This window comes from Dermochelys coriacea, chromosome 3 (assembly GCF_009764565.3).
Source record: "Dermochelys coriacea isolate rDerCor1 chromosome 3, rDerCor1.pri.v4, whole genome shotgun sequence".
Taxonomy (NCBI): Eukaryota; Metazoa; Chordata; order Testudines; family Dermochelyidae; genus Dermochelys; species Dermochelys coriacea.
Genome location: NC_050070.1, coordinates 158,473,668 through 158,500,215, shown reverse-complemented (window position 1 = coordinate 158,500,215; position 26,548 = coordinate 158,473,668). Strand labels below are relative to the sequence as shown.

Genomic DNA, 26,548 nt, shown 5'->3' with positions numbered 1-26,548 from the left:
GGATTCCGGCCGCAGGGAAGCTGGTCTTATGTGGCTACTGTCGGAGCCTTTCCCTGCTGCCTCTACCTGCCAGAGTCTTTCCCTGTAGTGGGGAGAGTCTCCAGCAGTTCCCTGTGGCACGGAAAAAACTTCAGAATAGGGGAGCAGCCAGAGCTTTTCCCCATTGCCTTCCTGCAGCCAGAGCCTTTCCCCTGCTGGAGCCTTTCCCCATGGTGGGAAGGCAAGCGGGATGCTACACTGCTGAACAATAGCAGTAGAGATGTAGGACCACAGCTTGGGTGTGTGGAGAGCTGTGTAGGGCACATACACTAGGGTTCAGGTGTGCCTTTACTCACCTAAGCAGTACTTCACCATCTAGATTACTAGTTGGCCTCCCGCATGGATATTATTGGGGGGAGGGATAGCTCAGTGGTTTGAGCATTAGCTTGCTAAACCCAGGGTTGTGAGTTCAATCCCTGAGGGGGCCATTTGGGGCAAAAATTGGGGATTGGTCCTGCTTTGAGCAGGGGGTTGGACTAGATGATCTCCTGAGGTCCCTTCCAACTCTGATATTCTATGATTCTATGTGGGTATGTTCTCCACACGCTGCCTTAAGGAGTGGTCAGTGTAGACATCTCTTCCATCCCAAGCACCCCATTGATGATCCCTCACCTGAGAATGGGAGGGGCAAGGGGAGCTCATTTGAAATTACCTGTTGCTCAGCAGGGATCAGGGAAGGCCCATCCACCGGGCCGCGCACACAGACGGAGCTTATTACTTTTCTGAGATATTGTGTTACAAAAGTGTGGGGGGGGGGAATGTTTTTCCCAGCAAGCCGCTTTTCACAAAACGAGATGCTAAAAACGATGCTTCTTTTTGCCTCGGCTTCCTGGCTGTGTCTTACACTGGATTACACCTGCAAAGGACCCTCACGAAGCTGGAAGTTCAATTTAGCAGCGCAGTCGGGATTGAGTTGTTACCCCACCTATTCCGAATGTCTCCCGTTCCGGGCAAATCTTTGTTTTTCTCTGATCATCTGTGTAATGAAAGCAGCTGACATTCCACAGATGAAGGGGGAAAAACCCTATAAAATACAACCTCGCTGCCCCAGCAAGGCTACACCAGAGATTAATGCCACTTGGAATACAAAGCAAGGCCTAGGACTGCCCATGTCTATTGCTATCTGAGGTGGGCAGAAGCTACCTGTTTGGCAATGTAGATTTTTGTTGACTGCTGATGAAATGTCTCAGATGAATGAGAATGAAGTCCCTTGTTTATCTACTGATTACATAACACATAGAGAGCGAGGCAGATCCTCTGATCCAGCCAAGCTGTGTTTAGCACCAAACGGAGAGTGGGTTTAAGTCACCTTTTCACTGCAGTGATCCTGAGGCTGGTCTGCTCCCTGGTGCAGGTTAAAGCGACCTGAATGATCAGCTGTTTACAGTCCAGGGAGTCAGAACTGTATGACACCCCTGCAACAAAATGGTTGGGGCATCATTCTGAACCTGACCCCTATCAAGTAGGCAGTGTGGCCTAATGGATATGGTGCTAGAGTGGAAATCAGGAGCCCTGGGTTCTATTCCTATGACCGACACCCTGGATCACCTTGGGGTTTAGGCTCCTAACTTCCATTCATTTCAATAGAAGTTGATTTGTAGATCTTGGTGTTTGCCAGTCTGTAAAATAGGGTTAATGATACTGCCCTCCTTTGGAAAGTGCTTTGAGATCTATTGATAAAAAGCGTGATATAAGAAGTCAGTGCTATAATTTTTCACCAAGCTTTGCAAATATTTCCACTCTCCCAGGTTGGGACTTTCAGTGTGGGCCACTTTTAGGGGAAAACAATGTGATACATTGTGGTTTCATCTAGAAACTATGTAAAACTTGGCAGCATTAGCCGAGATCTGCTTTGGAACAGGGGGAATCCTTCAAAGCAACATTCCAAGTTTAAAAACTAGAGCTTGTGAGAAAATGGGATTTTTCTCTCTGCAGAAATTTTCAATGCAAAATTTTACTTCATGAAAACATCATTTTTCCCTTGAAAAATTATTTTGAATGAAAATTTGCAACCAGTCCTAACACAAACCCACAAGAACTAACCCCTCCTCCCACAGTAAGGTTTGCCAAACTAAACATTGGGCCAAACCATAACCATAACCCCAGTCTTTGAGGGGGCCCCTGAATCTGAACCTAGGTGTAGATCCACTTTAATAATGGGCCTGTGGTGGAGAATACATAACCCCCTACACCCCTCCAGCAAGACAGGCATGAAGAGGTTAAACACCTGCAGAAAGAAATAAGGAGATGTTCCTCCCCACCCAACAGAGCTGCCAGTTATGAAAGAGGAAGATGCTTCCAGGTGATGCTCATTAAGGCTTGACAAAATAAAGAGGGGATTCCCCCCTCCCGTAGCTTGCTTTCTTGGGAAGATGCAGAATTTCTCTCCTTCTTGTAAGACAACTGTTGCTGTATGGAAGGAGAAAGGAAGTTGAGAAGGCTTTGAGTCTGTGGTGCAGGAGTTGAAACCCGTAAGTGAGACAGTGGGGATTAGAAATTTCTGATCAATTTGTTCTGACTTTGACTGAAGAAAACTCTGATAGTACTCAGGTTTCAAAGTGGTAGCTGTGTTAGTCTGTATCAGCAAAAACAACGAGGAGTCCTTGTGGCACCTTAGAGACTAACAAGCTTATTTGGGCATAAGCTTTTGTGCTAAAATGCACTTCATCAGATGCATGGAGTGGAAAATACAGTAGAGAGGTATAAATACACAGCATATGAAAAGATGGGAGTTGCCTTACCAAGTGCAGGGGATCAGTGCTAATGAGCCAATTCATTTAAGGTGGAAGTGGGCTATTCTCAACAGTTGACAACGGAAGGGGTGGAAATCACTTTTCTAGTGCTAATGAGGCCACTGTAATCAAGGTGGCCCATTTCAAACAGTTAACAAGAAGGTATGAATGTCAGCACGGGGAAATTAGTTTTTGTAGTGACCCATCCACTCCCAGTCTTTATTCAAGCCTAACTTGATGATGTCCAGTTTGAAAATGAAATCCAGTTCTGCAGTTTCTTGTTGGAGTCTGTTTTTCAAGTTTTTTTGTTGAAGAATTTCCACTTTTAAGTCTGTTATTGAGTGTCCAGGGAGACTTGAAGTGTTCTCCTTCTGGTTTTTGAATGTTATAATTCTTGATGTCAGATTTATGTCCAATTATTCTTTTACATAGAGACTCTCCGGTTTGGCCAATGTACACAGCAGAGGGGCATTGCTGGCACATGATGACATATATCACATTGGTAGATGTGAAGGTGAACGAGCCCCTGATGGTGTTGCTGATGTAGTTAAGTCCTATGATTGTGTCCCTTGAATAGATATGTGGACAGAGTTGGCACCGGGGTTTGTTGCAGGGTTTGGTTCCTGGGTTAGTGTTTTGCTGTGTGGTATGTAGTTGCTGGTGAGTATTTGATTCAGGTTGGGGGGCTGTCTGTAAGCGAGAACTGGCCTGTCTCCCAAGGTCTGTGAGTGAGGGATCGTTCTTCAGGATAGGTTGTAGATCCTTGATGATGCGCTGGAGAGCTTTTAGTTGGGGGCTGTAACTCTAACACCCCCTGCCCCCTCAGGAAAACAAGTCTTTATTTTTTTTAACAGTAGAAATTCAGGCCTTGCCTAGTCTAAAAGACTTCAAAGCTGTGTCTGCACTAGACTACTCCCCTTACATTTTTCCACTGTTCCAGTTGCATATAAGTGCTAGCATGATAAGGCACCAAGGGGTGCTTTAATTTCTTTAAACACCGTCTTATCTAGACTTATGCTGAGTAAATGAAAGGGGAAAGGACCTCTCAACCAGATTACTTAAACTGCTTGTTTTTTGTTAACACCTATTTAACCCCAATGCTTGAAGAATACTCTGGAGACATGATTTTGCTAAAGATACAACACCCAGTTCCCTTTGTGACACTGCACCCCATAGTCTTCATAGAAATATGGTTATGATATGAATATGGCCTACCTAAAATATGTTTTATGCAAGATGAGTCATGTGAGGCATCATTGAAAAGATTATGATCTACTGAATGTGTTTATCCAATTTGTATGCATGTATCATTTCTGTATCTTAGGTTAGGAATATTGACTATGTGACAATTACAACTGTGTGTGTATTTGGGGGAATGCCTACTGTCTGGGGGGTGTTCCTCAATGGGCCATTAGGAAGAACAATAAGACTTGGAAGATACTAATCTCCCACCTTCCTGAGAAGCTACCGGGGTTGCTGCTTTAACACTACAGGGTTAAATGAGTGGGTCACCTGGTGCTAGACCCTCATCTTGTATTTTCAGTGTTTTTCCATTAAGAGGGGGTGGGATGGCCAAACTGGAAAAAAAAATTCCTGCCTTATGTAAATTCTATTTTAAGGCTGGGAAGGAAGTCAATCAGGACTCTTCTCCATTGCCTCCCTGTCCAAGAAGGAAGATTGCTAAAAAACATCTGAAGGAAAAGGAACTAAGCTGAGGGAAAGGCAAGGGCCGAGTCCTGGCTGAGACAGAGGTCTAGTCTGCAAAGAGAAAAAACTGGAACTCTAAGCTACAGAAACTCTGCAACCTGCCTAAAACAACATTTAGGGTGAGAAATTACATTTTGTAACCTGTTTCTTGAGTGTATTAAGCTTAGTTTGTGTGTTTTTTGTTTTGTTTGCTCAGTGATCTGCTTTGTTCTGTTTGCTATCCCTTATAATTATTTAAAATTTACCTTTTGTAGTTAATAAACTTTTTTGTTTATTACAAAACCCAGTTTGTGCAATTCATATCTGAGGGGGAGGCACCAAAAATCTGTGCATATCCCCCTCCATATTGAGGGAGGGGGTGAATTTTTATGAGCTTGCACTGTGCAGATCTTTTTTATACAGCACAAGACAATATTATTTTATTTGGGTTTTTACCCCAAAGGAAGTGTGCATGTGAGTGCTGGCCATTCCCTTTGCTAAATCCTCCCACACAGAGCTGATTTCAGTCTGTGCCTGCAGCTAGGTGTGGCCTTACCTGTGTGTGTGCTGGAAAAGGCTTGAGCGCCTAGCACAGCAAGAACAGGGTGAGGAAACCCAGGCTGGTGGAAAGGGTGGGCTCAGTGAGACCCCAGCACATCAGGTAGCACCCCGGGAGTGGGGTTCAACCTGTCACACCCTTCAGGCGAGAGACTCTTGTTGTGCCTTCTCAGGTACCCTACAGGAAATCCTGTGGCAAAACCGTGGCGGGTAAGGGATGGCTGATGCTTGTCAATAAGGACTCTAAAATTAAACCACACTGTTTCCCACTCTTCTTAACCTTCTAGGCTTTCTGTAGACATCCCTAAAGAGTCACAAGCCCAGTTTTCTAAATCTCCTTGGCAAGTCACCTTTCAAGTGGGAGGCCACTTGCTTTTCTCAGGATGTGTTAACAGTGAAGCCCATTGTACATGTGGGTAAACTCCACCCCCGCTCATTTCTTTTCAATGAACTGCTATAGATCATTACCTCATCTTGGACAGTCAGTCATTGTTGCTAACTCTTGCCATTTTATCACAAGTCTCCTAATCTCTGTGGTCTTCTCTTAAACGCCCAGCTCGGGGCATCAAGTGATCATGTGATCAGTTTAAAAAAGTAAGCTTTTAGCCCTCCTGTTGGGGGGGGGGGGAAAACATGAACCCAAAATGCTCAAAGACCAGATGGCAAACACAAAGAACCTAAAACTTTTGGGTTTAAAAATCATGTCCCATCCCACCCCCCAAAAAAGCTCATGAGCTTTGAGGCTGGACTCCTGAGTTTTGAACTCTTCAGGTTGGCAATGCTGATTTAATTTCCACCTCCCCATCTGTGTTCATGAATGAACCAAACTCCCCGATCTGAGCCACATTGGACAACATGGCATTTGAAATCTGGATCAGTATTTTGTAACTTGCATGACCCTCTGACAGCTGAAATTGCTGAGTTTTGCACAGCTCTAATTGCATCAAACACAAGAAGAAAGGGATCTTCTATCAAACTCAGGAACAGGTAAGATTGTAAAGAATTTAGAGGCTAAATTTACATAGAAAATAATTCATGTACTGCAGGGAATAATCTGAGTGGAGCAGCAGGGACCATTAGGTTTTTTGAAAGTTGAAAAACTAACCTGGAGAGAGAAGTACATAGGTTTGAGTCATGGCAGTAATTCAGAGGGGAGGCTGAGCATCTGTAGTACTCCTGCTTAAGTATTTAAGAGTATGCGCATAAACAGGAAAAAGAACAGATCCGTATGACAATTTACACCAGCTGAGGAGCTGGCCCTGCATGATTTAGCCAATAAGAAGAGTCCCCTCTGGTGACCAGACTCAGTGGGCCAAACCTAATCCTGATATAAGAGGATAAAACTGGAGGGCTCATAGGGTGGCTGGGCTCTGGGACAGAATGAAGGTTGTATGGCCTATCCTAACTTTTTTATGGAAAAAGTATGCATTTCCATACTTCCAGCATCTGTGGGTTGGTTATTTGTTTTTTTTTTTAAAAAAGTCTGACCTTAATGGAGCATGTTGTGGGAGTTGGACTTAACAATACATATTTACAAACTTCTCTCCAATGAAGTTATTTGCCTGAAGTTAATTGTTTGTTGTGAGCCGCCAGCAAGGAAACAAGATTGGTCCCATGAAGCTTTTTGTTGTCTGTCTTTAAAACTTGGATAATACATTGTAACTGTGCGACAAGACCTAGGTTGGTCTCCTCCTGCTTGAAGTGTGTGAAAACTGCTCAAAGCTACACCAGAAGCCTTCCTAAAACTGTTCATTCTCATACAGGTTCTCAGCTGTGCTACAGCCCATTGCACCACGCAGGTAGTACAAAGCGGTTGTTACCTGGCTGTAAATGCCCTGCAGAGTTGTCAGAGGAGAACTGCTGTTGGCATGTGTGCCAAGGCCAAGGCCCACATCTGTGAAGGGGGTGTGCTGAAGGTAAAAGGGAGGCTCAGGGAGGGGGTATGGTGTCAGTGCCTCCACCAGGAGGTCCCAACATCAGTGGCACAGCTTAGAGCAGCTGCTGGGCTCCTTAGTTGCCTCAGGGCTGGGGTCAGCCCTGAAAATCAGGAAGTATATGCAACTCCTTGACTCCCTCCGCCCTGCCACCTCCCTGTGTTGAGCAGAGTTCTGACACAGAAGAGTAGCTAGCCTATTAGCCAAACCATTCGTGTGTGTGCTTTAAAAAACCCAGGCGTTCTTCCATACAGGATTTCAAATTTTTGTATCCCAAAAGAACTCTTCTGATTTTTCCTGACACCCACCTCTGTTTGCTGAAACTTGAAGCTGAAAAGACTATATATATTTTAAAACAAGCATTTTTAATGGCTGTCAAAATCGAGCATCTACTACAAAGATGACTATCACCTTAATGATGGGGAATATTTACCCTCTCCATAATGCGCAAAATCCAAATGAAATTGACTGTGGACACACCCACCGATTAATTAGATAAATGCACGCAAGCACTTTGAAGTGCGTAAGGCATTAGCTAAATGTTAACTCTTACATATAGCTTAGTTCTAGGCCTTTAGACAAATCTTAATCTGTTTTTTATAAACAAATAACACATTCATTTACATGAATAATCCACATTTCTTATGCAAATCCTCTTCCCTACTGCTGTTCCACTGAGAATGATAGTCTGTGTAATTGCCACATCTATTTACTGAATCTGTTTACCCAGGGTAGCTCTGTCCATGAACATTCTTAGCCAAAGAGGCCCAAGGAGCATCAGGGGAGCCCAAGCTGAGACTCACATGCTCTCTACGCCTCTTGTTTTTGTCCTAAAAAAGGATCTATGAGGGATTTGTGAGGTTCATGCAACAGCAGCAGGATGGCAGCATTTCCTCCTCCTCCCAGGGACTGTATCTGCTGCTAACTGAAGGCAAGTCTCCCCTGTTTCCTACCCTGTTGTTTGCGCTAACTATAATGAGCGAAGACACTTTGAATAATAGCCTGACACCCAAAGCAAGGTTATTTTAATTTTTTTTAAAGTTGGTAATTGCCATGGAGTTTGGAAACCTTCCAGGTTTTACCATTCTTAATTATGCTCTCAAGCATATGCATAATCTATCTTCCCATGTGCTCGTTAGGGCAAGGAGATCAGAAACCTACATTTTTGGAACGGGTTCCTCTGCATGTCTGAAATGTATATTCTTCTGAAACATCCTTTCTCCCCCTCCCCCCAAATGGGGCAACCCACTCTGGCTAGAACATATTTTGCCAGCTAGAGCAAAATCCTCCCAGTGCAATTAAGTCCAATCGGCTTGTGCTTTCCTGTTTGGATTGATCCTACCTGGAAATCCTCCTTGGAAACCCGTATCTCTCTTTGTTTAATTGCTTATTCAGTGGAAATTATTACAGTGCCCTGCAGGGCTTTATTTCAGACCTGCTAGAACACTGATTGCCTGTCTTTACCTGCTTTGTTTGTATTTGTTCTCTCTGGTTAAAAAAAACAGCCTTTGGGACTAGCAAGTTCTAACAGTTCTGTATGTTAGTGAAGTGTATTATGAAGATTATTGAGGTTTTATGGTTTTAATTTAAAAAAAATTACACTGTTGGATTCCTAACTTTTTTTATTAGTCCTCGGTGACTCCAGATCAAATTCACACTATTGGCAAGTTGAAAGATAATTTTATTTTTCCTAACCAGTAGCCCTGATACCTCAGCCTGGGATCTGAAAATCAAGCCTCTTTGACAATGAGTAGTAATGGCCCTGCAATCAGAACTTAGCTGTCAGTTCTGATGAATATGCATGAGCCCAAATAGAATCCAGCTTGTTCTACCATAGTGGTACTGGCTCTGCAGAGGTAAACACTTGCTTATGCCACTAAAATAAATTGATGTGACTCATCTGGGGACAGACCGACACTTCCTGCTTATCCCCCCTCTCCTGATCATCAGCAAGAGGTGGTCGTGGTGTCTCTTTCAGGGAGCTGAGTAGTTGGGTTATAGATGTCCGTTGCTAGCATTTTGGAGCTGATGCTTTGAGGAAAGCCAAGGTAGTGTGCTCAGATGGCAGGTCACCCAGTCTTTGCATTTACACAGCTTTGATTGTATCAGACAAGAGGATGAGTGGTTAGTCTCGTTTTGAATTTTTCATCTAAGAAACAAAGTACCTAGATGAGCTTTCAGTTCCGTGCTGTGGACAGTGTGCCAGTCCATTGGTCAAAGGGATAATTCGTTTTCAGCACTTACGGAGATGGCTTAAATTGGGTTCATGTGCGTTTCCTAGAGCTAGAAGCTCCTGAGCTCAAAAACCGACAGGCGTTTATACATTTCAGCTCTGCACCTAGTGTATTAGACCTGGCCACGTTCTAACCCAGGCAACATCCAAACTACGTGGATGGGACTGAATTCTTCTCACTGACTTATAAAGCCATGAGCGAGCTCTGGAAAATATCCTCTGCTCCCAAACAAGATTGCATTGTTTGTTGCATGACTGTCCCCCTCCCACAAAGCTCTGTGCTTAACTTGTTCAAGGGCAGAGCCTCGGCACCTCTGGGCTTAGCAGTCCATAGCCCCAGCACCTCTGGGCTTGCTGCGTCAGTTATGAATATAAAAAAACTGCTTGAGCCCTGGCACCTTTCATTACATATTAAGCACTATCCAAGCTTATTAACCAACCGCACTTACACAGTCCATTTCATAGTGTGACTAGGGCTGAGAGTTGCTCCTGAGCAGACAGCTGTCTCAAAGCTGCCTAGCTGGCTATTTGAGCTCCTGCTTTTTGGGGAGTTAGGGGGCATGAATCTCTTCCTACGTTTGCTTAAAAGTTTTTAAAAACATTTAGTTTGGGTGCTTTGTTACCTGATCTCGTAAGCTTTTTTCCGTCAGGCTTATGCACACATGCAAGCTTTTCCAGGAGGAAGGTGTGGGGCAAAGCCTGGTGTCCAATGGTGAAAACACTCCTAGCCACAGACAGGAGGTGTAATGCTACACATTGCCAGCTGTGTTCACTGAAGCCTGAGTGCTCACCAGCATCCGGCCAAAGAGATGCCTGTGGAGACTGGGCTCTAAACACTACTCAGCATCTGCATATCATCATGGGATAGCGATAAAATTGGGAAACACCCAATTCAAGATACACACGTTTTGCTTGGTTTCTTTATTCTTCTGTCTGAATTTCACCTGTCTGAAGTGTGACTATTTCTGAATGTGGCTAATGGATAATCATGCAGGCAAATGAGAGACTGATGAAGTAATGCTTTCAGATCAGGATAAGCTTTGATCTGAAATGTGGCTCCACTCTAATGAACATTGTCTATGTGCAGTTGTGGGGGGGTATATGCATGCCACTGTCCTCTACTGGATGGAATCAGAACTGCCCAACTGTATCATCATAAGCCCTGTACTGCTGTTAAACAAGATACTCCTTTAGCCCAAGTGTCCTTTTGGAGCAAGAGGATCCGAGAACTGGGCACGGCTCCCAGGGGCCATGAAGTACAGCCTAATGATAACTGTGATATTGGAGGTGACAGATTCACTACGATATTGGTAGGGAGCTGCCACCAGGGTGCTCCCCATGATAAACTGACCAGGATGTACATGTTCTGTCTTGCAGGCATATTACACTCACTGTTGCCCTACCAGTACTGCTGGGTCCTTCCATTGGTCTGACCTGGAATTAAGACACCAGGCTTCTCAGAGGCCTGCTCCTGTGTGATGCTGAGCTCCCACACTGAAGTCAGTGAAAGCAAAAGATAACCAGCACCAGGCACTGGGTGAGTAGCTTTGATATAAGCCGGTAACTCTGTTGTGCTAGTCTACAGGTAAATTGATAGCTGTAATGGCACATAAAGGAAAATAGATGCCGTTCACATTTTCCCCTGCTCAGCTGCTGGTGACTTTCTGGCTGCCCTGAGTGGCTTTAATCCTCTGGCTATTGCCCTGACTCATAGTTAAGTCTGCCAATAGCCCAACCCAGCACCTCCCAGAGCATTTGCCATCCTTGACCTCTGCAAATTGCTTTTCCAGTCCTTCTGGGCAAGAAATTGTACTGAGGCTCTGTACTTTGCTTCACCTGACTATTGCTTACTGTGGAAAAAAGTATCCAGTCCAAAGAGGTTGAGCATCTGGTTATTGGTTCCACCACATCTTGAGGCACTAAGGCAACAGGCAAGACAGTTAAAGAGACACAGTCATGAATTTAAACCCCACGTATGACTGACTTTAACACAGTTAGATGCAGAGGATGTTCCCCACTGGATAACTTCTTAAAACATCCCCCAGTTGCACAGTGATCTTTAAAATGAAGTGTAGTTTTGTTTTTGTTTTGCTTGTTTTTTTTCCTTAGTCTCCTCCCATTGTTCTAAAGCACTTGTGCGGCTCCATCGGTGCCAGCAAAGGTGGGAATGCAAGAGTAGACTGATCATTATCACTCCTGTCACCATGACAGAGACATGCTTGGAACATGGTTAAATGACACTGGTAAAAATGCCAGTGTCTGGTCTACTTCTGGCTAACCAGAGTTACAGCAAGGGTGGGGGGGGGGGGGGAGGGAGGAATATGAGAATGAACCGCACTTCATAAACCTCAGTAATCGAACTACCGATGCTAAAGATTGGAAAGCTTTAATATTATCACCAAAGGACTGTTTTGCGTTTTTTTTTTTACCTCTTCTGTGAGGGAAGTTCCTGCATTTACCTTCTACAGTGGAGGAATTCCTACATTAAGTTCTTAATTAGTTCAGTGTGAATGAGAATGAAAGCAAAAGTCCAGCTTCCAGGCTATTACATAATTCTGTTAATTAACCCTTGAGTGAGTCCTAATCCTCCTGACCCCATTTGCGTGGAACAGCCCATGTTACTGTGGAAGTCTGAGGAGATCTTCAATTAACCATCACTACTAAAGAAAATCTCATCTTTAATTTTTTTATGCATAGCATCGCCTCACAGCTTAAACCTTTTAATTAACTGGAGACATCATCAAGGAAAGTTTGCCAGAGAAGAATGTTCATGATTTAATTAAAAAAGATCCTTAATAGTTAGTGGGGGGGGAATCTATTTGCAATTCATTCCTAATAATAGTGAAGAAAAGCCCATGAGAATTCCTCCATTTCCATCTTTGATGCATTTAATGCTAACATGTGATGTGCAGTATTGACATGACAGCTCTGGTGGAAAATAAAGCACTTTAAAGCATCACATTTGAATCTCCAATTCAGGCAGCAGCTGTGAAACAAGTTAGAAGTCAGTTAGCCTGACAATGGAAAAGGTACTGAAAACTTTCTATACACTCAGTCTGCTAGCTCATAAGCAGAAGCAATTGTTTTGTGTGATTTCTCCTTGGGGATACATATTTGGAGAATTCATTGCTTTACACAGGAGCTAACTTCTGGAAGGACTAAAATGAACTGACTCCTAGGAGCAAAGAGAAATGCATTTGTATTGCATTACAAAGACACTGCAAAGGGTGAAGCTCATCTTTCTGGTGTGTATTTTTGGGCCAATCAGCAAAGTTTCTAGGCATCTACTCTGAGACTTCCTGAAATGAAGTGAAAAGAAAAGGAGTACTTGTGGCACCTTAGAGACTAACAAATTTATTAGAGCATAAGCTTTCGTGAGCTACAGCTCACTTCATCGGATGCCCTAATAAATAAATAAATAAATAAATTAATAAATTTATAATAAATAATAAATTTGTTAGTCTCTAAGGTGCCACAAGTACTCCTTTTCTTTTTGCGAATACAGACTAACACGGCTGCTACTCTGAAACCTGAAATGAAGTGGTGTTCTATGCAATATCTGCAGCAGAGCTAGTGAACTGTGCTGGAGATTTCAGTACCTTCATCTGCAGCCCTTGATGCAGGAGTCTTTTAAACTTCGATGTGGCTGTGGTTAGGAGCAGGCTTGAGATGTTTTTCGTTGTCTGTCTAAATCTAGGGGATTTAGATAGACATACCTTCCATTAAAAAGAAAAATCACTGAATGTGTCCAAAGTCTCTTAGATGACTTTGGAAATATCAACCATGATTTCTGCTTCACTCTAGGGTGTGGATGGTTTTTGCATGTGTGGTGTCCCCTCAAAGGAAAGAGCACTTTCATTGTGCTAGAGTACATCAGAATCTCTTGTCAGACTCCCACAGCTGGGAATTCTTCCTGAGGAATGACTTCCCCAAAGGAATTAAAGGCAACTAAACTTGAACAAAGAAATAGTGTCTTTTTTGTTTTTAAACAGGGGATGTCCTTATGGATATCTGAGCACACCTTTGTGGCAGCAGCATCTCTCTGATGGTTGCCTAATATGGTCTCTTTTTTCCCTTGCTTTTAATTCTAGCAAATCTTGAGCATTCAATCTGAAATTTTCTATGTATGTTCCCTGAGGTTGAGATTTAAAAGAATTAATGAAGAAGCCTGAACCATTTATCATCAAGACAGAGGCTAGGAACAACAGGTAGTTCTTTCTTTGTTTTAAATTAACCTTTTTCTGAACTGGTCTGAAAACTACATTGTTTGCAGTAGGAACCTGAAACTTGGCAGGGGGTATAGTTGTGGGCTTATAGAAGTATCTGCTGCTGTCCACTTGACAATTCAGATCTGGTCAAGTTAAAAGATCTGAGGGGCAGGGGGGAATCACTGGCTCCTCCAAATTTTGTGAACATTGCAATTGCACTGTCCCAAACACTCCAGAGTCGTTTGCATCACCCTGAAGCAGCCACAGACAAAACCGACCATTTACTTGTGCACTGAATTAGGCAGGGCTCCTATGGAAAGAATAGTACATGATCCTGTAAGCAAAGATTGTATCATAAGGCATACGGACAAAGAGCCAAACTATGGTTGTGCAAACAACCTTAATTCTGGCATTTGCTAACTTCTGATTTTGCAGCCTTTAACATTATTTTAGCAATTCTTTGTATGTACTATGTAGCACCTCATCATAAATGATCTTAAAAGGCCCTACACTTTGTGTATGTGTTTACACAGAGATTGCTCACTCACAAATAATATGCAGTCACTTCTATGGTGGAACGCAGCAGTGGTCAAGCACTATTACATAGTAGTGTAGGGCAGGAAATAGGCAGCAGTATCCAGTCGCAGTTGGAAGATGAATTTAGGTAGGTAAAATAAGAATGTTAGTATCCTCTCTAAGTTTCATTTTAAAAATCCGTCCTCATAGAGAAGGTAGTGACAAAACTAAGCCATGAGATATTGGTGTATCACTCAAGCCAACAAAACTAGTTACTAGGCCATTTCAGGCTTTAATATGGGCCTGTTAGTTCAAGTGGCCAACTTGGTTGCAATTGCCATATTAGATCATGGAGTGGGGGTGTTACTGGGTTTAGACCTGTTGGTTTAATTGGCCTCACCCATTGTGAGCTCCTCTGACACTGTGGCCAGATCTTCAGCAGGTGCAAACTAGTGTTGTTCTGACTCCAGTGGATCTTATGCCAGCCAATATTAGTTGAGAATCTGGTCCTATGATTGAAATCTGGGCACACATCTTCAGTCCAGCAAGTCTGCATATCAAACACGTTGCCTGGGTCTCGAGGGGGCTGTACTGATGGCTAGGCACGTTCGTTACAAGTTCAGAATGTCTCAACTGCTGTTTGTTTAAAAGATTTCATGGGCCCAGGGTAATTCCCCACTTACAATCACTTTCAAGCCCATAAGCATACTCAGTTACCTAAGTTTCTGGGATTCCTTCTCCAGGGCTGTAGGTGAGGACACATTTTGGGAGCTTGCTAGTCTAGAGTATGATATTGTGCAGATTTAACGTGACTCTCCTAGGAAAGCTACAGTGCAAGGGCATTTGGGTGGGAGAGGAAGCACAGAATGTACCTTTTTCTAAACGGGTAGGTTTGTTTTGGAGCTCTTCCAGGATTTCCTCTTTCTGCTGGCCCTATAACTAATCCCTCCTCTGGCAAATGAGGGCTGGATTTCTCTGAACTCTAACATGGAACATGTGCCGAACAGGCTGGTTAAAGCAACTTGAGATGTTCTCTCTTTCTCCTCCCAATCTGCCTCTCCCCATGCCCACTGCCTCTCAGGTCGGTTGAGTGCATAGTGGAACCACTATGCCTCTGTCCAGGGGCTGAGAGGGAAATGGGTGAAGAGGAAAATATCTACTTACCTTTTCCTTCCACCCCCCTGGGCTCACATCATCATGTTTCTGCAGCACTCTTATCAGGAGCTAGGGGATGAAGGAATACCATCTAATCTCCTTGCTTGGCTATATTAGCAGCCTTGGATAGGTCCTCCCCATCCATGTTGTCTTTGCTAACTTGGTCTGTATTCATGTGGAAGGAGAAACTCTTCTGACAAACCTCAGCCCTGGCATAAGCAGAGGGAACGCCCACTGGAATCAGCAGAAGTGTACCCCCTTAAGCCAGCGGTGACAGCTGGCCCCTGTTTTCTCATTGACTCACTGTCAGGTTCTCAGGTCCCCATAGCCTAAGAATTGTGCTTCAGTCTTGCCCTGCTCAAATTGCTACAAGCAGAGCAAGTGGCAATATTCAGCCAGAGCTCCCCAGAGGCCCACACATCTACAGCTGTCCAGAGGGTTCAAACTTTGTTTTCAGGGTTCAAACTTTGTTTTCATTCCTCCTTGGAGCAAACTCAAAACCTGTTGAATGCTCTGGAAAACAGCCATTGATGCAATTCTGTCTGGAGAATCAAGAAGCTAAGGCTTTTGTTTTGGGGTCGGCGGGGTCTCTCTCTTGTCAGATGTGAGCAGAGAGCCCTGGACCTCACAAACCTCCTGGGGAGGAAAACTTTGTTAAAACCACCCTCCTTGAAACGTTTTGCCTTTGATGGCACAAGTATTTAGTTGAAACTTAATTTTATCAAACATTCCAACCAACTCTGCAGTCAGACATTGAAATGCTGGGAAGCAATTATTTTTTTCTCTCCACCCACTCCATGACATTCACAGGGCACCACTGGTAGCAACTTGGAGATGGAGCTTTGAGACACCTCACCCCCCCACCCCAGCCCTTCCACCCAGAAAATCAGATCCTGGTTATACTCTCCTGATTTCCCCTACCCCGGAATTAGTGACCCATTTCTAAGTTGATCATTTCCCACTCCTCAAATTTGCCTAAAATTCCTTCTCTCTGGGCCTTTATGGTTGCCTTCATCCTCCTAAGTTGTTTCAATTCTAGGTTGATCTAAATACTGTATCAGTCACCCACCTGTTGCTGTAACACCTTTCTGAGAGTGTGGGGCTTTTCTGCAGCCTCACAGCTACTGCACCAGCAGATGAGCAGCAAACTGGGGAAATGTCCATGTCCACCTGATGTTCCCCCAAGAGCTACTCTTGATGGTTAATCCAAAATATTCAACCTGTTGGAAACCGCCCCAGGGTGAAAATACTCAGAAGTAGGCAGGTGCCCTCTTATTGAAACACACAAAGCTTTGCTGGTGCTCTTCCCCATTGCTATTATCTATCTAGATACAGAGGACCAAATTCTCCTTGCTACTGCTACAACTTGTTTGGCAACAATGTGGTTTCAGCAATGTAACTGAGGGGAAGTGTGTGTGTGTGTGTGTGTGTGTGTGTGTGTGTGTAAAATCAGCTTGGCTCTAAATATAACTTCCTAACTAACGAATGTACTTTCTCCTTCTCCTCTGAACTGTTTTTCTGTGGCTTGCATGATCGCTTGCTAAATATAGTACTGTGTGCCATTTGCCTCAGCCTACAGATGCAAAACCCTTGTGTGGTTCATCGATCCATCGTTAGGGATTTTCTTATACTTCGCAGAGTCACTGACATCTGTGCAAAGAAGTTATAGAACGTTATCAAACTGGAATTCTGCAGTCTCAGTAGTGGTGTTACATCCATCTTACACAGGTGTAAATGACCACATGAGGTGCAATGCACTGGAGAATGAGCCCAGAGCTACTTGTCATACATAAATCACTGGCTATTTATTGCATTAGCTGGGGTCCTGTCAATAACTCTTTCCCTCAGTAGAGGGAGTTGTTTCTCAACGTAATGAGAGAGCATCATCTGACTGCATTTTTGTCAGGCATGTCTTATTTATTACCTTTACCTGTAATCTAATTTGTACTGTATTTCCTTTGCCATTCTATAAACTTTTTATTGAAAAGTTTGTACTATAAAAAGACAAGATTTTAGTCCACCAGTGAGTTGTCATGCTCAAGTGCCTTCTGCATATTTTTTTTAACCTTTTGACTCACTGTGAAGTATTCTAGAAAAATGTTGATGACCAGGTGGGAACAAAATTACTAGCTTCCATTAAAAACTGCAACAGCTGTGTTGCATTGACAGCACCACAGGATCTATGCCAATCCTGAAGTAAATGGTTGGTTGTATGGTGGTACTGTATCAGAGCTCCAGTGTGCCAGACCCTGTACCCTAATCCAATAAAGAGATTGTCCCTGCCATAAAAGGCTGTCACACACTTAGTTTATAAATCACTGAATACAAGAAGCAGATGGGGGAGCACACTGTAAGTGAGAAGAATATGAATAGAATCCTACATCTGAAGGCCTCAAGAAGTCAAAGTCCAGCACCCTATGCTGAGGCAGGGCCAAGTAAACCAAGACCATCCCTGACAAAAAGAAAAGGAGTACTTGTGGCACCTTAGAGACTAACAAATTTATTAGAGCATAAGCTTTCGTGAGCTACAGCTCACTTCATCCGATGAAGTGAGCTGTAGCTCACGAAAGTTTATGCTCTAATAAATTTGTTAGTCTCTAAGGTGCCACAAGCACTCCTTTTCTTTTTGCGAATACAGACTAACACGGCTGCTACTCTGAAACCTGTCATCCCTGACAAGTGTCTGTCTAATCTGTTCTTAAAAAACTCTAATGAGGGTGATTACACAACCTCCCCTAGAAGCCTAATCCAGAGCTTAACTACCCTTATAGTTAAACGTTTTCCTAATATTTCCCCTAAATAGCCCTTGCTGCAGATTAAGCCTCGTACTTCTTGGCCTACCAGTCAGTGGACATGGAGAACAATTGATCACATCCTCTTTATAACAACTCTTAATATATTTGAAGACTTATCAGGTCCTTCCTCAGTCTTTGGTTCTCAAAACTAAACAGGTCCAGTCTTTTTTAACCTTTCCTCATTGGCCAGATTTTCTAAACCTTTTTCTCACCTTTGTTGATCTTCTCTGGACTCTCTCCAATTTATCTACATCTTCCCTAAATCGTGGCACCCAGAATTGGGCACAGTACTTCAGTTGAGGCATCACCAGCGCTACCTAGACCCGGACAATTATTTCCCATACTACACTCCTACTCAGACACCCCAGAATATTAGCCTTTTTTGCAGCTGCATCAGAACGTGATCCTCTCTAACCCCCTGAGGCTTTTCGGCAATACTACCACCTAGCCAGTTATTCCCCATTTTGTATTTGTGCATTTGATTTTTTTCCCTCCTTCCTACATGCAGTACTTGTCTTTACTGAATTTCATTTTTGTTGATTTCAGACCAATTTGTCAAGGTTAGTTTGAATTCAAATCCAGTCCTTCAGAGTGCTGGCAGCCCCTCCCCCTCATTGATGTCATCTGCAACTTTTATAAGCATGTTCTCCACTCTATTTAATAGTACCAAACAGTGTAAGGTGGGAACCTGAGAATACGGTATGTGTTTGAAACTAGGGGCAAAGTTTATACGTAAACAGAATCGCCCCAACTGAAATCTTACTAGAACATTGGACTCTTTAACCATATTAACTGGCAGAAGAATATTAATTTATTTTTCACAAGGGGGAAAGAATCTCTGTATTGTCTCCTAGAAAAAAAATGGTCCTCTTCAACTGCACACAGACTGCTAGGAGAATAACTCAGTAGGAAGAGTGGTAGAATCACATTTACTAACTCCACTTCTTGCAGCACCTGTTTTCCTTAGTCACATGCTGAGGGAGCTCAACCCTGCTTACCTGCAAAGACTGTCTTCTCTACACTAGCACCCACTGCTTCTGTCATTGTTAAAAACTTCTGCATATGGACATGGATTTCATCACATTATCCTTCCACAAACCCCCTGGACAGAAAAGTCACACAACCTTAAAACAAAGAAAAGATTAAATGTCTCGTTGTTGTTAATGAAATTTTTATTTGGGCATCTTTTTAAGCATATCCGGCCTAAGAGGCATGGATTATGTAAAAAAAGGAGTCAGTGAGCCTTGGAATAAATCAAAAGCTGACAGGATGGAGACTGCAAACAGTAAATAAGTGACACAAACAACTAGAGGGAATCATAAAAACAGGAGCAGTGGGAAAAATGCACAGGAGAGAGTGCAGTGGACTGCCCAGCTTTCTGACAGCTTATCTCTGATTCCTTCCATATGTTGCTTTATGCATGGGTTCCTGTTTTTGTGGGGGTTTGCTCTATAGCTTTTATACTAACACAAATGATTCACATCTGCTCTGATATCTAATTTATTCCATCTTCTCGGGCTGGGGAAGGGTCAGCTTACTCACTTCTGGCCAAGGTTAGGAATGGAAAAGTTGTAAGCTGGGGAAGGGAACTGAGCTAGGGTCTGAAATGTGACTTTTTGTTGTGTTTACTATTGTCTTTCTAGTAGTGTATGATCCCAAATGAGCTCCAATTACAATATTCTATCTACCTTAAACCCTTACTCTGTAAATTGTTGACTGCAGGCAACCCCTCTGTATCTACACAGAGCCCTATTGAAGTCACTGGGACTCCCTGTGACTGCAGAAATCCCATACCAGGGAACCACTTGCAGGAGCAGGGCCTTAGCTACTGCTCCTCACCCCTGGCTCTCATACTAGTAATAAAATAGTAGCTTATCCTTTGCTCAGAGCTCCCACCACTCTACCTCAAGCAGCTCCATTCTGGGTTGATGATTATGATTTTACTTTTTAAGGACTCATGTCAGGTCTAAAGCCTTCTATCTTCTCTTCCAACTCCAGTAATTAAATTATCTACCTCCATTCCCCCTGCTGTTTCAATTGGATAAATTAATTTCCATGTCCTACCTTAGGCTCCTGTATGTAATGTTAAGTAGCTGCCTTCTTTCACCATAATACCCCTTTCCATGTCACTTTGTTACATTTCTGCAGTGGGCCTTGGGTTTGTTCAGCCCGAAACATGCTCCATGAAGGTGACGTGGCCTGCCCCCAGCCTACCCTGCTAGTGTCCTTCAGCTGCTCGCTTGCAGGTACCAGGCTCCGGGGACGGTGGTTTAACAGCAGCAGACCTGCCCTGCCCATTGCACTTATGCCGCTGACATTGTTAATGAGTTTCAGAGTAGCAGCCGTGTTAGTCTGTATTCGCAAAAAGAAAAGGAGTACTTGTGGCACCTTAGAGACTAACAAATTTATTAGAGCATAAGCTTTCGTGAGCTACAGCTCACTTCATCGGATGCACTCCCCTCTGTTTTTTCCACCAAATGCATCCGATGAAGTGAGCTGTAGCTCACGAAAGCTTATGCTCTAATAAATTTGTTAGTCTCTAAGGTGCCACAAGTCCTCCTTTTCTTATTGTTAACGAGAGCTCAGTAAAAGAACCTCTGGTTCCAGCTTGGTCCCTTTTATGAAACATTTTGATTCTCACAAGCGGTTGACTTTAGTGCTGTAATGTCCGAAGAAACAAGCCCCCCCCCCCCACTGAAAGAAAGCCCCCTCCTGCTTTAAAAATCCTAAATCACCCGAGGCAGGAGGGTGGACACAGGCTGTCACCCGTGAAGTAGGAGGCTACCCGCATCCGCTGCAGTGAGCTGTAGCCCACGAAAGCTTGTGCTCAAATAAATGTGTTGGTCTCTAAGGTGCCACAAGTCCTCCTGTTCTTTCTACCCGCCCACAGACCACCTGATTCTCCTCTTCTTCATCACACCAGCCTCAGGGAGGTCCACCGCCTTCCCCGGGCGGGAACCAGGCGCACTGTCAGGAGCAGAGGGACCCTGCTGGCGTGTAAAACTCCTGCCCATGGCGGGCTCCGAGCAGCGCCGAGCCCAGCAGCGGCCAGGCGGCTTGGCTGGAGCCGGCCAGGTCAAGCTTGCAGGGGGAGGCTGCCTGGCGGCAGGTTGCCCCCGCCCCGCTTTCCCGGAGCGTCGAGCCTAACCCCGCTCGGCTCGGAAGCGCTGGAAAGTTGCCGGGGCCCCTGCCCCGCACGGAGCCTTCCCGAGCTCCCCGGGGCCGCCCCGCAGCCGAGCGCTCGCCCCGAGTCCGGAGCCGCCCCGGGCTCCAGGGCCCCGCGCCGCGCCGCGCCGGGGTGATCCCGGGAAGGAGCCGGGGCCGGCAGCTGCTTCCGAGGCTGCCAGCCCGGGTGACACGGCCAGGCCCACACCGCCCCCTTCCCGCCTCCCGGAGAGCCGGCCACCGTCTGGCGCCGCAGCTCCGGCTCGGAGCCAGCCTCTCCCTCCCCGCTCCCCCGGTACCGCCCCGCTCGCGGTCTCCGCCCAGGCTCCAGCCCTGCCCCGCGCCGGGGGTAGGGCGCCGCCCGCCGCGGGGGTGCCAGCCCCTCCGCCCCGCGCCTCGCCGCCAGGCGGGACTTTTGAGCGATGAGACGGCCGAGTCGCCGGCTGGCTTTGTCTCTCTTGGGCATCCTGGGGGTCGCGGCTCTCCTCTTCCTCTTGGGGGCGAGGAGGAGGCGGGAGGCGGCAGGACCCGAAGGGCCGACGCCAAAGGTAACGAGCAGCCCGCTTCTCTTCGGGGAGCGGTGGCGGGGGTCCAGCCCGGATCGGCGCCAGGGGGCTTTGCAAGAGCCGCGTGGTGTGCCCAGCTGTCCCGCAGGCTGGAGCCCCAGCAAGCGGCCGCGGGGAAATGCCCGGAGCACACGTGCAGCTTTGAGACCAGCCAGCGGGGGGAGAACCGCTTGGTTCGGTGCCCTCCCTCCCCCTGTGCGCATGCTGTCGCCTGGCTTGGGCAACTGGATGCCAACTTCTTTGCAACATTTTCCCGGTGAAGTCCTTTAGGCTCTTACCTCCCTTAGAGAAGGCGACCAAACCAGGGCATGATGCACGGAGAGCATCATCGCCGGTGGCTTACCTTTGTCCCTTAAACCCTTGCCACCATCTCTTCCTGCCCCCGCTGCCCCCCGAGGGTTTTTGATGTAGGGCTGGAGGAGCGAGCGGGGTTGCAGGGCAGCCTCGCCATAGCCCAAAGGCAAGCAGCGTTTGCTGTGATGGGACTGGAGATTAGCTCGCTGGTTTCCTTGCAATCTGCAGGAGTTTTGCCCGAGTAAAACCTGAAGGCTATGCCCCAACCTGAGCATTCTGTCATTTGTGAAAGCTGAGATAAGGACCCTGTAAGAAATCTTTGGGAGGGGTGGGGGCCAGAAAGCCCCTCCCGGGTTGCTCCCTCTCCAGAGGTTTTGCAGTTGTATGAAGTACATACAGTACAGCAAGTATTTTTTCCTCTTCGCTGCTTGCTTAATTCCTTTCTGCGAGTCAGATTAGTGGCACCTATTGCTGCCTCTGATATTTTTAATCTGTGTATTGTCTGCTCAGGATGGACCCGATTCTCCTCTTGCTTACCCCAGCTAGCTTTACATCAGTGTAACTTCATTGCTGTCAAGGGAATTACTCCTGATTTAGACCAGTGTGAGTCAGATCCTGCCCCGTGTACAGATGTTCTTGCTTCAGTTCCTGTTACTGGTTGGACACCTTCTCTGAAGTTCATGCCACCTTGTCAGGTGTCTGATACCCCTGTGCTCAGCCTTGTAGCCCTTACCTGTTCTGTTGGCCCTGGGAATTAAAGTATTCTCTCAGAATGCCAGCCTATGTCTCTATGATCTTTTTGACTCACCAAGATTCTCAAGTCCATGTATCATTTTTTCTGTCTGCTGTGTCATCTTCATTCCTATGCTACTTGTTTTTATATGCTGACTGTAACTGCGCTCTGTGATCCAAATTATGACCTCACCAGGCCTTACCACGGCTAGATAGTTTTATCATGCTCTAGTTTTCTGCTTATACGATCTGTGCCAAAAGTTTTAATGTTTCTATCCACTCCCCTTTCCCTAGATCAGTCTCAAGTTTAATATTTGCCTGTTAGAGATATATAAACTTTTCTTGTTATTTGGCTTGCTGTGAGCACACTCCCTTGTATTCTAATTTTAGAATAGTAATTGAATTGAATGCTCTGGATAGCTCTGTGCTTGGTGTATAACTAAATTGGTAAGAAAATGATGCCCATGGCATAGTAACGAAGACAACTTTGCACACTTGTAATGGTCATCATCACTAATGACTGGAGCTCCAGGGCTAAAAGCATGAATCTCTATAGTGTGAAATGGAGAACTAAGGCCCCAATTCAGCAAAGCATTTCTGCATGTGCTTAAATCCACCCCGATTCAGCAAAGCCCAATGGGACTTAAACACATTCCTGAAGTTAAGTATGTGCTATGTGGAATACAGATGGACTGCTGAATCCGGGCCAAGTCCCCTAGCTGGGTATTATAGCAGACCCATGTCCTCTGTGGATCAGGCACAAAGGGAGACATGTAGCACACAAGGAAAGCAGTTTACACTTTCAGTTTTCATCTGTGGATTTCTAAGGACTTTATAAACAATAAGTGAATGATCCTCACAACCCTTCTCTGAGGTAGGCATGACTATACCCTTTTAAAGATAGAGAAGCAGACAGAGAGAATTTAATGGACTTGTCCATCACGGTGAGTCTGTGGCAGAGCCGCAGATGCCACCAACTGGTTTAAATCACTACACTTATGTAGTTAAACAAAAAAGTCAGGGTCCTAATATGAATATAAATATTTCAATGAAATTGTTTTTTATCTCAGTGAAAGCAGTTTCTGGTCGGACTTGAGCATTCCCCTTCAGTGTTCTGGGCCCAAAGAACAGCATTGTACAGTGCATGAGACAGCAACCTGCAACTTACTAGAAACAGAAACTGAAACTGATCAGTTTAGTTTCACAGTCCAAACTGCATGAAATGAAAAAGTACACAAACAGCATAAACCAGGAACTTTTTCAAAATTGTTTCCATTTTAATAACCTATGGTGGTACTAACAGTGGTAAATAACTGACTGTTTGAAATACCTGGGACCAGATTCTGATTTTGATTATACCACTGTAAATCTGCAAAAAGAAAAGGAGTACTTGTGGCACCTTAGAGACTAATACATTTGTTAGTCTCTAAGGTGCCACAAGTACTCCTTTTCTTTTTGTGGATACAGACTAACATGGCTGCTACTCTGAAACCGTAAATCTGGAGTTACTTGGTCAAAATCAGAGGGTTTAGGATCTGATCCAAAACCAATAAAGTTAATGGGAATCTTAAAGGGCTTTGGATCAGACCTTCACTCCAGATTTACACCATTGTAACTGAAAGGGGCATCTGGCCCATGATTTTTATACAAATTGTGTCTATTTAAGATATTTCTCACAAATGACTATGTATATGCCAAGTCTGGAACTTTAAATCCAAGTCATTGTTTGAAAAATTCCTAAATTGGTAAAAATACGTTGATTTTCATGTGGCAAAAGTCACTGTTTTTTTATGCTTTTTTCAAACAACAATGACTTAATGGATTTTTCAGGCTTTCCATAATCTCTCCTGTCTAGGATGGAAGAATGAGTTTGTGCAATTTCAGGCCCAAAGATCATTTTTGTGGGGGAAGGTAACAAGTCACTGGAAACAGAGGTTTAGAATGAAAGTGCTCTCTTAACCATAACTATCCCTTTGGGTAAATAGGATTGTATTGAAAATGCACTCTTCAAAATGGCAAAATAAAACCTCACTTGTCCGCCATGATGTACTGTATTCTCCTTCAAACGAACCTTTTTACTTAACAACAGTTGCAGTAGAATTGATTCTTATTTTACAGCCCCCTTTGAATATCCACAAAACACATACAGATTTTGTTCTCCCCTGCTCTTTGGACTGCTAACTTTGTTACTGGCCTGATCCTGTTCCTATTGAATCATAGAATATCAGGATTGAAAGGGACCTCAGGAGGTCATCTAGTCCAACTCCCTGCTGAAAGCAGGACCAATCCCCAGTTTTTGCCCCAGATCCCTAAATGGCACCCTCAAGGATTGAACTCACAACCCTGGGTTTAACAGGCCAAAGCTCAAACCACTGAGCTATCCCTCCCCCCCCCTGGACAAAGTCAAGGGTAATTTCCTCATGTCTACAGGATCAGGCCCTAAATTTCTAAGTTACACCTGCCAAGTTGCCATAACTCCAGAAATCTGACAGCTGAAATTGCCTCTCCTTCATTTCCTCTGAATTTTCCATCAAAACAGTTGCATCCCCCTGAGATTCATATAGTTCAGATTCATTTTTAGTGCGTTACATTTTTGGCTTTGGAAACTACTTTTGAGTAATATGAAATATGAGCTAGTTGCGAGAAAAAGAACATGATGTCACTTCATTTAACCCCTCTTAAGGGATCCAAATCTGGTTTCATATATATGCATCAAAGCCAGTGAAGCAGCAATAAAGGGAGAACAGGTCATTGGGCATAGGACAGTACAATTGTCTGGCCATGAGGTTATGTACTTTGGATATTGGCTAGCTGCTAACCCAGAAGAAAGCAATACTTTTGCAGTATGCAGATAGTTCTTCCTCACCCTCTCCAACTTCCTAAGAAGGAGCTCATATTGTAATGGCAGAAACATCATATGTAAAGTAATGGGGTAAACTGGTTGCGCAACTCCTAATGGAGAAATGAGGTGTCTCCATTTATCAACCTCCATGGCAAAGCATTCCTGATCTACCCTGGTGAGAAGAGCACTAGGCCTAAGGAATCTAACCCGAGTCTCTTACATTGGAGTCCAGGACATTATCACAGTGGCTATGCTTTCCTTATGCTGATATTCTATTGGCAGAATGGATAGGAGCATGCTTGTTTTATTTTACCTGATTTCACCTCCTCTTTCTTACTTTTATCTCCCTGCGTTGTACTCTCTGTGGCTCCGTCTACGCTGCAGATGGGACCAGACTTCCCAGCAGGGGTAAACAGGCACGCGCTAGCTCCAATTGAGCTAGTGCACTAAAAATAGCAGCGTAGCCGGCGAAGCATGGGCTGCAGCTTGGGCTAGCCGCCTGAGTACAAACCTGTGGAGTCCCTATGTATGTACTTGGGTGGCTAGTCTGAGCCACCACCTTTGCTACCCCTGGCTACACTGCATATTTTTAGGGAACTATCTCAAGCAGAGCTAGCGTATCTGTCTAGCCACACTGGGAAGCATGCTCCAAGCTGCAGTGTAGACGTAGCTATTACCTTATTGATCCTCTCTCTGCTTCTTTCCTAGCCTTGCCCACTTTTCTTCTAGTCACTTTCTTCCTTCTTTCCTAATTCAGAGCATCACTGGCTAATGGCTGCATCAAGTCAGCCCTTTATCACATTCAGGAGATGCCATGGAACATTTCCTGTCCAAGGAAGGCCAGCAGTGCTTCACTCAAGCAGGGACTTCTTGCTGAGGCCTTTATTTTAAGCAATAAGCTCATAGTAACAATGGAGCATAGAATTAAAAATGTGTCCCACTCAAAGTCATAAGAGGTGTCTCGCCTCGCTGGTTATGGAATGAAGTCCCCAGTGCATCGGCTGCTGCCATCCAGGCTGATACTACAGCTGCCACTTGCATTTGCAATGGACAGTTTGAATCTTATCTGTCTGGCTGGGAAAAACATTCTTGT

General features: G+C 44.7%; 1 protein-coding gene and 1 long non-coding RNA gene across 4 annotated transcripts in view; one reads left to right on the top strand and one right to left on the bottom strand.

Annotated features, from left to right (window-relative positions):
- Window positions 1-13,026: 13,026 nt before the first annotated feature.
- LOC122459482 lies at window positions 13,027-20,252 on the bottom strand. Its single transcript, XR_006280203.1, has 3 exons — window positions 19,921-20,252; window positions 15,071-15,130; window positions 13,027-13,700 (listed from the first exon to the last, which is right to left on the bottom strand). It is a non-coding gene; the product is annotated as an uncharacterized LOC122459482 (long non-coding RNA).
- Window positions 20,253-20,866: 614 nt separating this feature from the next.
- GALNT14 (polypeptide N-acetylgalactosaminyltransferase 14) overlaps window positions 20,867-26,548 on the top strand; it is a 186,341-nt gene continuing 180,659 nt past the window's right edge. For 2 of the 3 annotated variants that reach the window (XM_043511652.1, XM_043511654.1), the window contains exon 1: window positions 21,346-21,569. In XM_043511652.1, the coding sequence (XP_043367587.1) occupies window positions 21,444-21,569 (126 nt within the window). In that variant the 5' untranslated portion in view covers window positions 21,346-21,443. Of the gene's footprint in view, window positions 21,570-26,548 lie in introns of all 3 variants that reach the window. The other variant, XM_038395335.2, reaches the window with a different exon arrangement.